At 48.5% G+C, this 16766-nt stretch overlaps 1 protein-coding gene across 3 annotated transcripts in view; it reads right to left on the bottom strand.

Moving 5' to 3' along the window:
* LOC105683809 (ras-associated and pleckstrin homology domains-containing protein 1) overlaps positions 1-16766 on the bottom strand; it is a 66077-nt gene that overhangs the window by 28119 nt on the left and 21192 nt on the right. The window contains exon 2 of one of the 3 annotated variants that reach the window (XM_012396710.3): positions 16475-16673. In XM_012396710.3, coding sequence (XP_012252133.2) covers positions 16475-16576 — 102 coding nt within the window. In that variant the 5' untranslated portion in view covers positions 16577-16673. Of the gene's footprint in view, positions 1-1809; positions 2533-5837; positions 6784-16474; positions 16674-16766 lie in introns of those variants that run through there. The other 2 variants (XM_048648898.1, XM_048648899.1) reach the window with 2 other exon arrangements.

The raw sequence follows: 16766 nt of genomic DNA, 5'->3' as shown, positions 1-16766 counted from the left end.
AAAAAAACGATCGCGTTATGTAACGAGTCGCGATCGTTGGACGAAAGAGAAACGACAACGCCATAATTTCATCGGAAATGAACGGTAAGTTTGATCACCCTTGCGACGCGTGTGGAAGGAAAGCTTTTCAAAATGCGATCTGATTAAGGACGAGGATTAAGGAGGGTCCTCGTAGGTACAATATCCCTTCCTCGGTCATCCGTATCCTTCTATCCACCTACGTGTGCGGAGTACCCCGACGGGCGGACGTTCACGTCGCGACGAAGAATTATGATAATTTTTCTGGCCAGCCAGATCTCGGAACGAAATGAGTCGGCGGGCGAGGAAGCGGAGCGACGATGAGGGGTGGCGAAGAGAGCGGGGGACGAAAACGAGGGGCTTTCAGCTTTCGGCCGGTGAGTCATGCTTCATCCCCCGCAGGGGGTGAGGAGACCGAGACCCGGTTGTGCCGGGTGACTGGCTGACTGGCTCGGTAAGCGTCCCCTTCGTCTGCAGACGTACGCCCTGCGGACCCCGTGATTGAAATTATACTTTTCCGTCTCTCGCGGCCCTTCCTCCTTACCCCCCGAGATATCGCTACTTCCACCTAGTCGAATTTCCCGAACTCCAGGAATATGAGGGAGCCGCTTGTATGTGGGTCACGTGTAACGCGAGCAACGTTACTCCGTCTCCCGATCACCGAATCTCGTCTCTCTAATCGGTCCCGCGATCGATCCACGTGTTTCCGAAAACCATTGAAAATCCAGATATACCGGGGGGGGGGGGGGGGGGGGGATTCGGGGAAATGACCCTGAGCGAGTAGGAATTCCTGCGACTCCCATCGTACTCCGACTACGGCGTAGAGTCGGCGGGTGGTGATTCATCCGCCGGAGGGCCACGATGGCGTACCCAGTGTTACCGGCAACGTTGTCAAGTTTTCTCTTTGCCTCGTTCGTTGCACGCGCCTCCGATGCAGCCACCTTCCTCCCGTAGGGCCCCGTACCTCGACCGAGGAAGACACCGGGGGTCCCCGAACGGTCCGCGGAGACAAAGCTCACCTACCCATAAATCTTGCACCCGAACGGGCGACGGAATCTTCAAGGAAATTCTCGGCTCAACGATCCCACCGATTTCCACCGCGTCCCTTCCGCGGCGAAAACTTTTTACCGATCCGATCTCGATCCGGACCGCCGATTGAACCCCGTCGGGTTACAAACGAACCCCCCCCCCCCCCCCCCCCCCCACCTACTCGGTGCCCCGAATTTAATAAACGACGCGAACGCGTCGCGGTGGCCATTAGCCATCGGGAAACGGCCATTACCCATTAGCGGAGGCCCTTCAGCTTTGCCCGCAACGATCGCCTCGAAAACGCATCTCAGGTAACCCGTGACACAAAGTCCCCTGCGAGCGCGTGACTACGGGGAGCTAAGGTAGCGAGGGCGAGGGGCGAAGGAGCGGAGGGTTTCGGAGGTTACAACGGAGTAAGAGAAAGGTTCGCCCCTATAGGTGTGCACCGTATGGTATGAGTAGCGCACGATGGGACGAACACGTGTTCCCTATTCTTATTTTGCGTCGGTACCCCGATGCGAAGCCCCGTACCGAATGGCGCGAGACCACGGAGGTAGCCCTGCCTAAGTAGCGTTCCGATCGACGATTACCCTCAAATTGAGTCGACCGTTTGTTGTTTCCTTTCGATGTTATAAATTAACGCGGTGTACGCGACGAGGACTAACGTAGGAACGACGTCCGGTTGGGCAGACCTAGTCGCCATGCGATCCCGACCGAAACGTTATCGCCGAAGGTAACTACGAGTCGAGATGAGTCACGTACCATTCCTTCGTCGACCGATGCGTCCTCCTCGAAGTAACAGTCCTCGGTGTTTTCATCCGGCGAAACGATCATCGACTCCTTGCTAATTTCTAACGAATTTATCTCCACCTCCTTGCTGTTGTTATCTTGTCTCCTGAGCCAGTCCATGTTTTTTTTCAATTGGATCTGGCTTCGGTGTTCGAGTGATGAATCTGTTCGCTTTCGGTCTCCCCCCCTTTCCGCTTTTTTTTTTCTATCCTCGTTAAAGTTTTTTTATCCCCAAGTTACTCGGGTCGGTATTCCACGATTGTTTCCACGATTCATTTGGACTCTCAGCTCTCTCGACATGAGGTCGTTTCCCAGCAAAAAAAAAAAAAAAAAAAACAGCCTCTCGTCAGACCCGAGGGTTGTACAGATTCTTCACTCGCAGTTCACTCGAATTCACTCGAAATAGCTCTGTGAGCGCGCGTATATCCGTAAGAGATATAACGTCGAATCGCCGGATTTTTAGCGAAATTCGCTCGATTATCCGTATCGTCGGGGGAAATTCGAGCGCGAAACTTAATTCGAACAATCGAGGGGATCGCGGATGGTCCGTGTAACGAATCCGACTTTGGAATCGTACGAAGAAACCGATTGCCGGAATGCACGATTATTCAGACGCTCGTTAACACTGTATACTCGCGATGAACAAGGAGTGTGTGTGCACACGACGAACGATCACCGAGAGTCGGTATCTCGTGGCGCGGCGCGAGGACTCTGAACCGTATGTGCGCGCGTTCGTCTGGCACAATGCCGGCCTCCCGAGCTCCCGAGAGTCCCTACCCCGAGGAGATTGGCGGGGGTGGACTTTCCTCTCTCTCTCTCTCTATCCCTCGTCGTCTCCTTTCTCTTTCTCTTCCTCGTCTGCTCCATCCTCTTCCCGGTCCCTCTCGCTCGCCGGTCGCGTATCTCCTCCTCCTCTTTCTCGCTCCGCACTCAGGGACGATCCTCGCACCGGGTACCGTGGCGTTCCGGTGCCCGAACATCCGCAAGTACGAGTCTAACGAGGTAACGGACGATCGTGGACGAACGTAGGAAGTTGGCGAGGGAAAAAAAAATTCACGAAATTTTCAAAACTCATCCCTACGTTACGGTGGCGGAGTTAGGCGAACGGATTTTTCTTCAACGATCGACAAGGAATCGACGTCGAACGTTCGAGGGAACGAGATAGCGGTAAAATGTCCCGCCGCGAGTGGGAGTACAAGAAGGGACGAAGAAGGGAAGAGGGGTGTGAAAGGAAGGAGGGGAAGCGGAGCGAAGGAGGGGAAGCCCACGGAAGGGAAGCGCAAGGCGAGGGACGGAGGTGCGGAGGCGCGGACCGGGCTGGTCGTCGGTGGTGCCGGTAAAACGCTGGGGTTGCCCCTGGCAACGACGCAGAGTCGAACGCGGGTGCAACGTGGAGCCCGCTACGTAGCGAAGGGCGAAGGGCGAAGGACGCCAGGGGGGGGAAACCTCGTACCTACCTCGTACCCTTCGAATGTGTATTACATCCACTCGCTCTCCGTGTGCGATACGCACACGAACGAATTGTCAATATATCTGGAGTATAGAGAAGCTGCGTACAAGTGTTCGCGAACGAAACACATTCGTATATCGCCACGCCACGCCACGCCACGCGAGTACGTGGTATATAATTGATTTTACCGGCACGCACAAAATGTTGCGACTCGATCAAAGCACCCCTCGCTCGCTTTCCATCACCCCCGCCGCTGTACCCTACACCCTCGGGATGCAGCGTCCGTCCTCTTCGTCATCGTTAATTCGACGCACCGTGTGCATCGCGTAGACGTGGATTAATATTATACATACGCGTGTGTAGAGGGTACGCGTTCGCTAACTTGTACGGAAACATCGCTCTGGATATCGGCGAGTCGAGGATTCGACGTTTGCAGCCTCTTAGGAATTCGGAAATATTCTCACCACGCCGCAAAGCGCGATTTCATATTTCGTTAGATCGATCGGATAACGCGGACTCGTAGCTACTAGGAATTATAATTTATAACGCGGTGATATATTCGCGCGGTGTTTCCCAGACCGGAACGCCAGTTGCCTGCGAATGCCTACGGCTCTAAAAGTTGGAAAGGTTCGAACGGGGTGGGCAAAAAAGCTGCGCTGCGACCCAACGGATTTCGTGTAGTAAAAGGCGGGATAATTACGGGTTAAGTTTCGAACCCAATTCGTCCGGGCGAAATGGGTATTCTTTGTCCTTCCGATTCCGAGTTCCCTTCGCCCGCATGAAGTGCGGCCTCGGAAATAAAAAAAAAAATTCGTTCGACGAAGCGGTGCTGACTGTCGACGAAAATTTTCGCGATTCGAGGAATCGAAAGGAACCGCGGTGCCGCTTTTCGAAAGGCCCTTTAAAATTGCGGTTGTAGCCTTTAGCGGTGTGGGTCAACCAAGTTCACTGGGTCTGGAGAGATAGGAATCTAATCGCCGCGACCGCAACGTAAACCCTCGGGACCCCCCGGTCGACCGTTTCGATTATTACTTTCTCCGTATACATATAGTTCCATCACAGCTGTGTACCCGGACAACGTAATATACGGTAAAAGTCCGTTTCGTATGACCGCGGTTCAGATCGTACGCTAGATTAGTTAATCCTTAGTTTAGTCTTTTCGTTATGACTATACACCACTGTATATCCAAGCAGCACCGAGAAACCGTAGGAGAGGAGCATAGTTGCGATTAAGTTCACTTAGCCGTAATTAGGAGAACACCGAGCGGACAAAGCGGCGCCGATCATTTGATTGAAACGAATTGTTGATGGTCGGAATGCCGACTGGTCCGGTAGGCTTTTTCAAAACCTTCGGAGCGATTATATTTCTCGCCGTCTTGGTCGCGTAAGCGAAGAAAGCAGCTCCGACGTTATTCTCCGCATCCTCGCGAGACCAGAAGCGGCAGAAGGACGCGGAATTCCACCGCGCGCCAAGTTCGTCTGGATATTTCTGCAGGTTGCGTGGGGGAGAAGAAACGAAATCCGGCGACTGTCCGCGCTAATATCGCGGCGAAGGGATCATTCAAAGCAAAAGTTGAGCGAACAAAGAGGAGCCCCACGGGGGATCGGAGAGCGTGCGGCGCGGGCCCACATGCTCGCCGGGATATTCGTATAGATATATACATATGTATAGGTATACGCATTGTGGCAGCGTGCATATCGACATCATCTATATACGTATACCCGTAGCACTCGCGAACACGCGAATTGGCGGAGATAAAAGCCCTCTTTTCAGCCACTTTGTACGTAATCCCAGATATCTGGGGCATTTTTATCAAAGCAATGAAAGCCGTTCGCGTCGCACCGTAGTTACGGACGTTACGTTTCGAGAGCGAAACGGCGATAATTTGCGAACTCGAGAATATCGGGAACTGGCGGCGAATACGGCGAATACGGTTTCACCGATCATCCGGAACATTTTCGTGCCTATTTTTTGCCCACTGTGGTCGATCAGTCGGTCGGTCGGTATAACTGTAAACATCGGCGTACGGATACCTTCGAGGATCCCTAGCGGCGCGAGAAGAGATCGTACAAGGACCATGTGAACGGAACAGAAAAAAGAAGAAGGAAAAACGGACGCGAGCACACACAAGAGAATCAAACGAAGGGTCGCCGTTTCGCGGTAGAAAGAGATGAACGACCCAACAAAGGGCTTCTAATAGACGGTGGTCATCCCGAGCGACGCCTTATAAGGTGAAGATACGACACACAGCCTTGACGCTAAACCACCGGTGCCCGCGCTGCAGCGGCGCCGCGGTACAGTCGCGTCTGCATGCCAAGCCGCGACGGTTCCTTCGCCTCGCAACCGTACCGGCCCATCGGATTCTGACGCGAAAGAATAATGAATATTTGAACCGCGTTATTTCGACCGGTCGGTCATCGTTTTTTCGACGCACCGTTGCAACGTCAACCTCTCGTGCGTACTTTGCTCCAATTGTTACGTCGAGGCGGATGACGATTGCGCCGATCGATCGACCGACCCCTCGATAATTTGAGGAATGTGTTGGCTTACCGAATTCAGGAGGTCCTTGACGACGAGATTCCTGTTTTTGTTCCTGCGAACGCCATTTCCCGCGATCTCTTTGACCGGCGTCACTCTCGGGAGGGCCGTGGACCTGACGACCAGCCGATACTCTTCGCCGGTGTACTTGCGTTTCTTTTTGTTAAAAGTACCGCACAACATCGTCCCGAAATTAGAGCCGGTGGAACGAGGTGGCGAATTTTTTTTTTTTTTTTCCCCCCGATCGGATCGGATCGTTTCAACGAAGACGGTGAGAAGAACGAAGGCTGATCGTTGGGTATATACGTAGGAGAGATATATATATACGTGTAAGCTCGTTCCCAGAGAACGTTGTAGATGGGAGGTGTTTCTCGAGAGCGAGCGAGCGAGCGCGCGGTCTTCTTATTTCACGATGCTTTTATCTCGTTTGGCCGTGGCGCCGGGCAGAGATTCCTTTGTGCGTTGTCTTTCACCTTTTTCTCCCGCTGCTACCTTCTTTCGTTGTATTTTGTTCCGCCTTCTCGCCGCCTCACTCGACTCGGTGAATATCTTAACTTTTTATCCCGCGGCCCCGGAGTCCCGGCTATATCTTACTCAAATAGGGCGTCGGACCCTTTATTATTAATCAATGGTTAAAACTCGATCGATCCCCATGCACGATCGAACTCCAGAGGTACGATTGAGCAACCGACGGAGGTTCGATCACCCGATCAAACTAATCGAACTCATTATCGGATCGAATAATAACGAAGCTTCGATGATCCGTCGAATATTCCAACGTTCTTGAGCACTCCTCGCGTTCCCTCTGTACGCGTCGGCGGGAATGCAATCGACGGAAAGATGAAAGAGCGACGAACGACGAATAAAAGACGAAACGCTCAGCTCCTCTCGAAGGGCGAAATATTTTATATCTTCCCGCTTGAAAAACTAGGCCGTCAGCGCTTCCGGTGATAATCCTGGACGGTCATTCCTCTACGTTGCAACGTGTTGGTGGGATCCCCCAGGTAACTCGGATTCGGGTAAATCTTCAGGACGTTTGATCGACGTCGCGCGAACACGAGGTTGGCATATTTGTCGAAGAGTGTCATCGAGGAAATCACAACGCGACGATCGAGTTACCAGCTCGACACCGAACACCGTGCAAAGTCACCGATCTACATCCTGCGCACCGATCACTCTGTAGGCTGCGAAAAATGTCCGTATCGAGTATTCCGTACGGCTCTGTTACACCGCGGATAATGAACAAACAAACAAACAACGGATATAAGACTAATTAATAGAATCTCGTGTTGAACTCACTCGGTGAGAGTCGGGAGTCGACTGAGGGCACAAGAGAGCTGGATATAGAGAGGTTTCCGAGCCCCACCACCGTAGTCGATTTCAACAGCTCCCGGCATCATGCGAACGACCTGGTCGCGTGGCGCCAAAGAAAGATACTCGCCCGATCGCTGCGATGCAGTGTCTCTCAAGGTACGCTATGCCGCTCGAACGAATATATGTTATTACCACATCGGACGACTCTCCGACGCTTTCACGCTTTTTTCCTTATTTTCCTTATTTACCATTTATCGCTCCATCGTAGGATCGGGCATAGAGCCGATCGAAGCCGAGTCAAAGTCCGTCCGCTAGCCGCCGTCCTCGTCGGAAGGGTAAAACCCGTAATGGTTGGTGTAATTAATTGCGCGGCGTCCGAGTGCGTACTCGTCACTTCTTCGTCACCGTTCCGATTTTGGTAGTTGATTTTCAAAGGAGATCGGAGAATCGGACAAGGACCCTTTCGAAGTATATACTCGTGTAGCGGAGGAGATTCAACGTAACACCGGTTCGGATGTGACAGCGATACGCCAGAGGACGCGAGGCAGACCGCCGATCTAATTGGGTTCATTCAACTTTCCATCTGTGTGTCCACGTTGTGGCAAACGTCTCCGCATGTACGTACGTACGTACGGTGGCGACAACGTTACGCGTTATATACGCGCGACGCGCTAACAGAAATCTTGGCTAACGACGACGTACGAGGATCCGAGACTTTAAAGGACTCAGAACTGGGTCACGTAACGAACAAGGACTATAAACTCGACTTGCGGCTTGCGGTCGAGATAACCCAAGGTGAACCGTTTGTAAACGATTCCCAGCGCTTCGTACGACTTACGGTTTCTCCGGGAGCACGATCGTCATGCGATCGGTTTATTTCCACAAATGCCAGGTTGACCACCTCCGACGACGAAAGGGTTAAATTTGCATCAGAATTGCGTCATACGTGAACGGTGTAGTGCAGGTCGCACGAGTGGGGGTGCCACCCCCGTGCGCGCACTGCCCTACGTCAATAAAACAAATGTAACAATATCGAGTGACTCACAGTGGCGAGGGCGACTCGAAACCGACGATTCGAACGTGGATGTGGCGAGTTACGAATTCCCACATTGACTTTCATTTTACTATCAAATTCCGTCCGCGGTCCGAATAGATAAGACTCGGTTTTCGGTTACGAGTTGCATCAATTTTCGTTGCACAACGAAACGAAATTAGTTCGAACGGCTTGGTATAGTCGCTACGGACAAACACTGCGCTCGAGTAGTTATGAAAGGAGGAGTTTGATAAATATACAAAACCTTTGCCCTCAGGGTTATAGGTTCCGGCTACTTTTTTTCTCATTGTAATTAATGTGTACAACTGTCGAAATACCGACTCTCTTCGCTGTAGTGGTTCTATAGCTTTTGCGTATGATTTACATTTTTCTCTAGTTGAAGCCCGGATCATCTCGAAGACCGACGAGCGCCTCGCCGTAATTACTCGACGTAGCTAATCGCTCAAAACTCCCAATCGGCCGCGCGCTCCACACATTTTATCTACCGGGTAGCCCATTCGAAAAATTGGAGGGAAAATTGCGTTGAGAATCTCTGCGTATCCCGGCAGGTAAGATGTGTAATATAGACGTCCGCACCGTTGCACGCATGCGTCGCGACCGGCAGATGTTTTCTCTTCGCCAACTGTTGCTGTTGCCGAAGCTGCATCTATTTACAAAAGGAAGAAAAACCTCTCCGATCCTCCCTCTCTTTTTTTCCGAAAACGATTTTCGGGAAGACTCGCATTTATATGACTCGAGCTGCCGCGTTAGCCCATCGCACGAAAATAATACCGCACAATGAACATAAAACGATATTCGACTAACAAGGGGATATATCGGCGAAAAAAAAAGTTGGAGGGAAAAAAAAATTAATCATCGTAATCTCGGCGAAATTATCTCGCGCAGCTGAATAAATTGCGATGTATCGTACACCGTCGTCGTTCGCGCGATATCTTTTCTACGCCTCTCTCGCCGTCGGCCGACACCCGAAGGCTAAATATCTTGAAACGGTTTCCGAGATGCGATAAGATCGGCCCGTGCGCCGGCGAGGGGGATCAATAAATCGGTTGCTCAGTTGCCACCTGCCAACCCGATCGCGTGGTCTTCACCTTCGTACGCGGCATATAAACGTTCGATGATACCCCAATAGGTACGAGTTTCGCACCGGATACTTTACGCCACGAACATCAATCATCTTCGACGTTTCAAGCGTGGTATTGATACGAGCCAATCCGTCGAAGTGAAATTTCAGATTTACACGTAATAACGCGGGTCACGATCGAACGGAATATACTAGGTGAGGAGGTTGAAGAGAAAACCGGAAAATAGAAAAAAAAAAAAACACGGTGATCCGCATCGGCGTAATTTGAGGAGGTGCGTCGATGTTGGGACACAGTTTATCAATCGGTCATAAACTGCGGCAGTCCCTCGTTTAGTACGACTGTGAGTAGATTTCGACCACCTGCCCTCGTCCTCCGCTGCAGATCCCTAGGCAATCGAACGACGCGCGGCAACGTAAATTGCGCGTCTTACCCTCTCTTTCTTTTAGGACTCGGTATCTTCCGTCTTCGGTTATCCGGGAGCAGCAGCCTCTTTTGAGGAGTGTTCTTAAAATCACTGCCCGCGCGATGCCTTCTTCTCCCTCCCTCCCCCCCGCCCCCTTTACTCCCCCATTCCCTCGTCACCCCCTGGATCTCTTCACCGGGACGGCAACCACCTGCCTCGAAGAAACACGTGCGGCGAACCTTCGAGGAGCAGCTGCAGCCGGATCACGATATCCCGAACTCTGCAGCCCTCGGACGCATCGGAGGATCCGTCGGACAAAGATTTCGCGCCAAAAGAATTATTTTGTATAGAGTGGGAAATTTCCGACTCCGAAGACCCGAAGCGTGATCGTAGAGATTAACGAAAAAAATCGGATGATTCAATGAGATTTAATCGGTGGATCGATGCTCTGAATAATCTAGTCGATGGCTCTGCTCGTGCCACAATTTATGGGCCCCCCATTATACCTTAGTTTACGTGCGGGCAGAAGCTAACTGTACTTTTTATCGAATACTAAATAATTTTTGATCTCAGGAATCCGAATTCACAAGTTAAATTAGTCTATCTATCAAATTGATCGAGTTATCGCAATTTTTTCACTTTTCGGAACAGAAAAATTGAGATATCTCGATGGGAAAAATTCCTAGTTCAATTTGGCCAACGGATTCGTGTTCCCGAGACCCCTTTGGATTTTTTCAAATTTAAGCCAAAATTTTTTATTCATTAAAATTGATCGTATGGCACTTTTCTGATGTATTTTGACCTCAGGAATCCGATTCTGAAAGGTAAATTGATCTATCTCCGAAATTGACCGAGTGATCGCCAATTTTCAGCCTTTCGGGATCAAGACTAAAAAATTCATTTTATCGTCTATTTTAATGTAGTTCGTACCCAGGAATTTGAATCTGAGAGAATAAGTATGGCACTTTTCTTATGTATTTTGACCTCAGGAACACGAATCTGTTGTCCAAATTGAGCTAAGATTTTTTCTCTTCGAGATATCCTCAAATTTGTACCAAAAAATGCGAAAAAAAGGTGATAACTCGGTTAATTTTAGAGATAGATTGATTTGGCTCTCAGATTCGAATTTCTGAGACCGAAATACATGAGAATAGCATGGGAAACCCAAGAAAAAAGAATGTTGATTTTCGACCCAAAAATCGATAAATTTGCACGGGTTCAAATCCCTTTGGGGATTTTTGGGCCAAATTTTTTTTTTTCTCGCGAATTGATCGTATGACACTTTCCTGATGTATTTTGACCTCAGAAATCCGATTCTGGAAGGTAAATTGATCTATCTCCGAAATTGACCGAGTGATCGCCAATTTTCAGCTTTTCGGGATCAAAAATAAAAAATTGATTTTTTGGGCTATTCTATTGTAATTCGAGCTCAGGAATCCGAATCCGAAAGAAAAATTGATCTATCTCCAAAAATGACCGAGTTATCTCTATTTTGTCGCATTTTTCAGCATAAAAATGGCGATAACTCGAAGGGAAAAAATCGTAGCTCAATTTGGACAACGGATTTGTGTTTCTGAGGTCGAAATACATAAGAAAAGTGCCACACGATCAATTTGAAAAAATAAAAATTTTTGATCAAAATTTGAAAAAATCGTAAGGGGTACCCCTTGGCAAAATCTCAAATTTCGACTAAAAATTTTTATTTTTTCAAATTGATCGTATGGTACTTTTCTTATGTATTTTGACCCCAGGAACACGAATCCGTTGTCCAAATTGAGCTACGATTTTTTCCCTTCGAGATATCCTCAAATTTATGCCAAAAATCGCGAAAAAATGAGGATAACTCGGTCATTTTTGCAGATAGATCAATTTTTCTTCCCGATTCGGATTCCTGAGCTCAAACTACATTGAGATAGACTTAAAAATCAATTTTTCATTTTCGACCTGAAAAAACGAAAAATTGGCGATAACTCGGTCAATTTCCGCGATAGATCAATTTTTCTTCCAGATTTGGATTTCTGAGGTCAAAATACGTCAGAAAAGTGCCATACGATCAGTATTAATGAATAAAAATTTTTGCTCAAATTTGAAAAAAATCCAAAGGGGTCTCAGGAACACGAATCTGTTGGCCAAATTGAGCTAGGAATTTTTCCCATCAAGATATCTTCGATTTTCCACGTTTTGGATCGATATATTGGCAATAACTCGTTCAATTCTGTAGGTAGATCAATTTAACTCCCGAATTCAAATTACTGAGATTCAAATACGTAAGAATAACATGTGAGAAAAAAAATTAATTCTTTGGTCAAAAATTAAGTTTTCTCGAAATCGATTGAAGAAGATTTTTTCAATGTATTTTGACATAAAATGTTCAGTTTGAGACAAACTTGCCAGAGAAGAAATCATTGCATTTTAGGCGTCAACGAATTCGACGTTACATCGATAAATAATAAAAAGAATAAATTTTCAAAAGAACTGCAACTTTGATTCGGACTATGATTGTGTCTAAAAAATGTGCTAGAATAGACGAAATTTTCAAGACCAGAATCGAAGTCGGCGCTCAATTCTACGAGCTCTCATCCACGAAATTGTAACAGTTAATTACATTTTTTCACTTTAGATAGAATTTGTGTGTGGGACTTTCCATGTTAGATGCATTCCAACAAAAACTCGCTATGAAAATGTCAATTTCATTTTTAAATTCCGATCATTCGTTCCGAGCTCGAGCGCTCTCGATCTCGTTCGTATTTCTACCGCGGCGCGGTGTACCGCGCCCCGGCGTACCGCCGCGTCTCGTCTCTTTGCGCCGTGCTCACGCCCCGTTAAGGTTTCTCGCAACGGAATCCCTTTCTAAAAAGATTCACCCAAATGCAGTCGGTAGATCAGTCGGTAAAGAGCTCCGGCTCAATCGTCGCAAGGCGAACACAGGTCGCTTCTCGCGACACCCAATTTTTACACGTGCGTCGGGCTTTCCGACAGCCGGCACGTGCCGCAATTTAAACATAATTTATAGCTTTTAAATAGACTACGAGGTGTGAAATTTCTTTCCTGATATTTACTCGCTCCTATTGTGAGCAGGTGTCAGACGAGCTGTCATCGCCTGATAAAAGATCTTGTTCACACCTCGTAATTGAAATTCCCCTTTGATCCACCTGATCGGCGGCATTCCTCTCCGGTATGTCTGCGAATTTTATGTAACCGCAAACCGTCTGAGGGAAGTAAATATGTGTAAATTCAGTACATATTGAAATGGTTCAGTTCATATGGAAATGGTACACCCAGGGAGATCAATTCTGCCTCAATCTGCTATACTAAAGCATAAGCCTCTAGTTCAGAATTAGAGGCACCGGGTGTACAGAAAAAAAAAAAAAAAAATTTTCCCTACATCGCGTTGTTATACATTATGGTAGAAAGACGGACAATTTCTTGAGTAATTTCTGAGCTCGTTAATGTTCAAATAAATTGTTAATATCAATATATAATTCTAATTACTAATATCCAAATTATATCTTTGTGATAAAATGATTAGGCTATGGCCAACTTTTATTTTCAGAATGAATACCTGAATCGAGATATCCCGATTGGTTCTAATTTTAGCTTAATTCAATCGACTGCTTCGTGTTTCTGAGATCAAACTACATGCGATTAGACTGTGAACCCCTGTAACAAAAGAAAATGTTAATTTTTGGCCCAAGAATCGAAAAAAATACAAAGGGGTACTCCTTTGACTTCTTCTAATTTTTGGGTTAAAAATTAAGTATTTCTAAAACCTTTTCTAATTACCAGACGTTCGTCGTACGCCCGATAACGTAATGACTACGTAAAGAGTTCGGAAAGTCGTTTAAAAAACCCCCGTCTCGGCACACGCCTCGGAGCCTTCGGGCTACGGATATTATACTATGTTTCTTTGGTGCAGTTGAGGTAGGTTGGGACGAAATGGGAGAGCAGCTTCCTCTTGGGGTCACGGGGGTGCAACAGATGGCAAGCGATGCGCGTGGCGTCTTTGAATAGTCCTGGCTTACAGGGGCGAATTGCCCGTGGCACCACCCGGAGATGAAATATCCTCGGGACTTCGCCCCGACGGAGAAAATCGGGCGTATCGGACACCCGGGACTCTCGCTTCGATCGATAGGGTGAAACGTATGGAGTCCCGGAGTCGACTTTAGGTCGTTCCCGGCCCTGCGGATTGTTTTCTCCATCCAAAATGCTCACTGACTTTAGCTGTAAGAAAGTTCGAAATCGTGATCGAGCTACTTCTCGTCGGGTTTTGCTTGTTTTTCATCTAAGATCATGGTTCGCTGTTCACCTCGATCTCCTGATATCCTAAGTGGAAATTTGATCGGGTCGGTTCGCTTCAAAGATATGGCGGCGTAACGGAATCGATGACAAGCGAGTCTGTCATGTTCGATCCCCCTTTCGGTACGATAAAGGGAATTATTATTATATTCCGCTCATAATTTATTTCGAGCGGACGACAATTAAAATCTGCAAATCAAATAACGGCAAATTGAGAAAATAAGGGAACAAAATGCGAAGGTTTGAAGATTATTATGCGGAAGTGCCTATCGGTTTACAAGGGCAACGACAAACGGGACGAAGATGCCATAAAGACGAGGGCGGCGAGTGGCTCCGCACCGTCAAGACGCAGCTGTCCATGGGTGCGTCTGCAGAGTCCCAAAAGATATACATATACATGTGTACACTGTACCTGGTTCATTCTATAGTTTCACAAAATATATACGAACACAAAATAACGATTTATGAAGAATCTAGGACAGACTTGATACAGACGGTTTGTGTTTGGCTGCAAATTCTGCTGCCGCGAAGCGATACATCCGTAGAAAATTTAATTTCGCGTCCCAATTTTCGTCCCACAAAGAATCAGGTCTGATTCCCCCCAGTGTAGGCATCGCGCCCCGAGAGCTTCGTATTTCGGTGTCGGTATACCGTGCCTAATTGAATCCACTGGAAGGTTTCGTAGCGTGCGACCGTAGATGTATTGCGACCAATTAACGTGATCAGATGTCCATACATTTTTGAACACCAATTTCAACAAAGAAGAGTTGAGATATCTCGATCAATTTTAGTCAGCCTAATTAAGTCGACGGTCCTCTAAAAAGATTCGAAAAATTACATCGTGACGTTTGGATGGTGACGGACAAAAGAAGAATAACCAAATGAAACAACATCGAGATTTCCTAGTTTATCGTTCGGCCATCGCGATTAGGATGCCGCGAAGGCCTCCGGGTCTTCGGGTGCGGATGTAGCGGAGCCAGCATACTAATCCAAGCCGGAAATCCTTAGCGGTTCATTATACGCTTATTAGAAACGTGATATCGCGTAACGGTAGTGAGGCGTTTGGAAATTTTCAAAAAACGGGTACGCCTCGACTGGATTCTGTCGTACATGAAAATATTCCAGACCCGTATTTCAAAATGCAAGGGCGGGAAGCCCCCGCAGCGAAGAGGAGTTCGGAGGTGAAGCTCCTCGGAAAGGATCCCTGTAATAAAACAGCGGCCTGTACCTCGTGGTGGCCTACGTACCGACGTACGATCCGGAGGTACGACCGAAGGCTACGTCGGTCGCACCGAGTTCCACCGCCAGATGTCCCGCGGTTTCGAGGAGCGCTCGCAACAACCGCACGGAATGAGACGGATGACGATGTCCCGGTATTGGTATCGAGACGCGTCGTCCGAAGGTGCAGAATTTGAACCCGGTGCTTCAAAATACCAGAAATAATTCCACGATTCGCCGAGGTATTCTCGCAAGGATCGAGATAGGAACGGAATGGAAAGGAGAGGAAGATACGCCGCCGCGCTCCTCGGAGACGGTGTTCGAGGCGGGGTCAACGAAACGACGATGACGAGGAACGCGACGACGACCGAGACGACGACCGTTACGTACAGTAATAGCACGCGTTTCCCATTTCTGACTAGAGGGTTATCGATCCGCACTCTACGACTCTACGCCTTGACCGACCTCCGGTGCAGCAAGTGCAAGTGCAGGCGTTGCCCGCACTTCCGCCCTGAAAACTTGAAACGCCCGCATCGCGGGATGAGAAACGTTCGTTTTTTATCGAACGCCGAATTCCGATCGGGTACCCGCTCGGTACTCGCGGACACGAGGTATACGAGAATACCGAGACCTTGTCCTCGTACCTCGCGGTGGACTCGTTACTCAATCAATTGAACACCGTTCGCGGCGTAGAGTTGTTCTTGTTGTCGATCCTCGAACGCGCGATGAAGCGGCCGAGAAACGTCGACGAAACGTAGACTCCGAATATATCCCCGAGACTTTGAACCTTCCGCGCGAATGCGAATTACCGTTAGCTCGTGGTCCTTGAAACGCTGACATCCATCCCTTTCTCGCCGGAGCGATCCGAGAATCGCTTTGCGTATAAACGCAACGAAGAGTCGACAAAATGAATGTGGAAGATAGACGAATTCCTATCGTCGTGCGCACGAACGGTAATAGAAGCCTGTTGACATCGTACGGCTCGATTAATAAATCAAGCCTCCGTCGACGACGACGGATAGCGAAATACATTCGGACCGCGAGTCAATTGACACCAATTGAACGGCGTGTAACAACGCGCGGTGGCTCGAAATCGTGGACATCTGCGAGCGCTCCATCGGCGGGACTGCAGCTACCGCGCTTCGGCTTCTTCTATATCATCTGGATTCCGATCGATCTGTACGAGGCTCCGATCTTCCCGCACGATTCGACCGAGTGCGATTGAAGCGCGGTCTTCCGCGGGAGCGGCGACTTTTTTATAAAAACATAATTTGTAACTCACCACAGTCAGATTATCCAGTTCTCCTAGCCATTCGTTGAGCAGTTGTTCCGGGTCTGTTTCGTTGTCGCTGTCCTCACCGCCTTCTTCCTCGTATCGTTCCATTTTATTTATCGCGTTTCAGTCCACCTGAACCAACCAACCAACCACCAACCGTCGTCAATCGCCCCGAGCTTCGACGGACAGCCGGAGTACCGTTGCCCTGCAACAATGAAACCCCAGCTTCGGTTACAACCGATCATTTATTCCTATGTACTATGAGCGTGATGTAGTAAATGTATATATAGCGGCAGCA

The sequence above is a fragment of the Athalia rosae genome, chromosome 1 (assembly GCF_917208135.1).
Source record: "Athalia rosae chromosome 1, iyAthRosa1.1, whole genome shotgun sequence".
In the NCBI taxonomy this organism is placed as follows: Eukaryota; Metazoa; Arthropoda; class Insecta; order Hymenoptera; family Athaliidae; genus Athalia; species Athalia rosae.
Note: the sequence above shows the minus strand (reverse complement) of the source record. Positions and strands in the feature narration are given on the sequence as shown.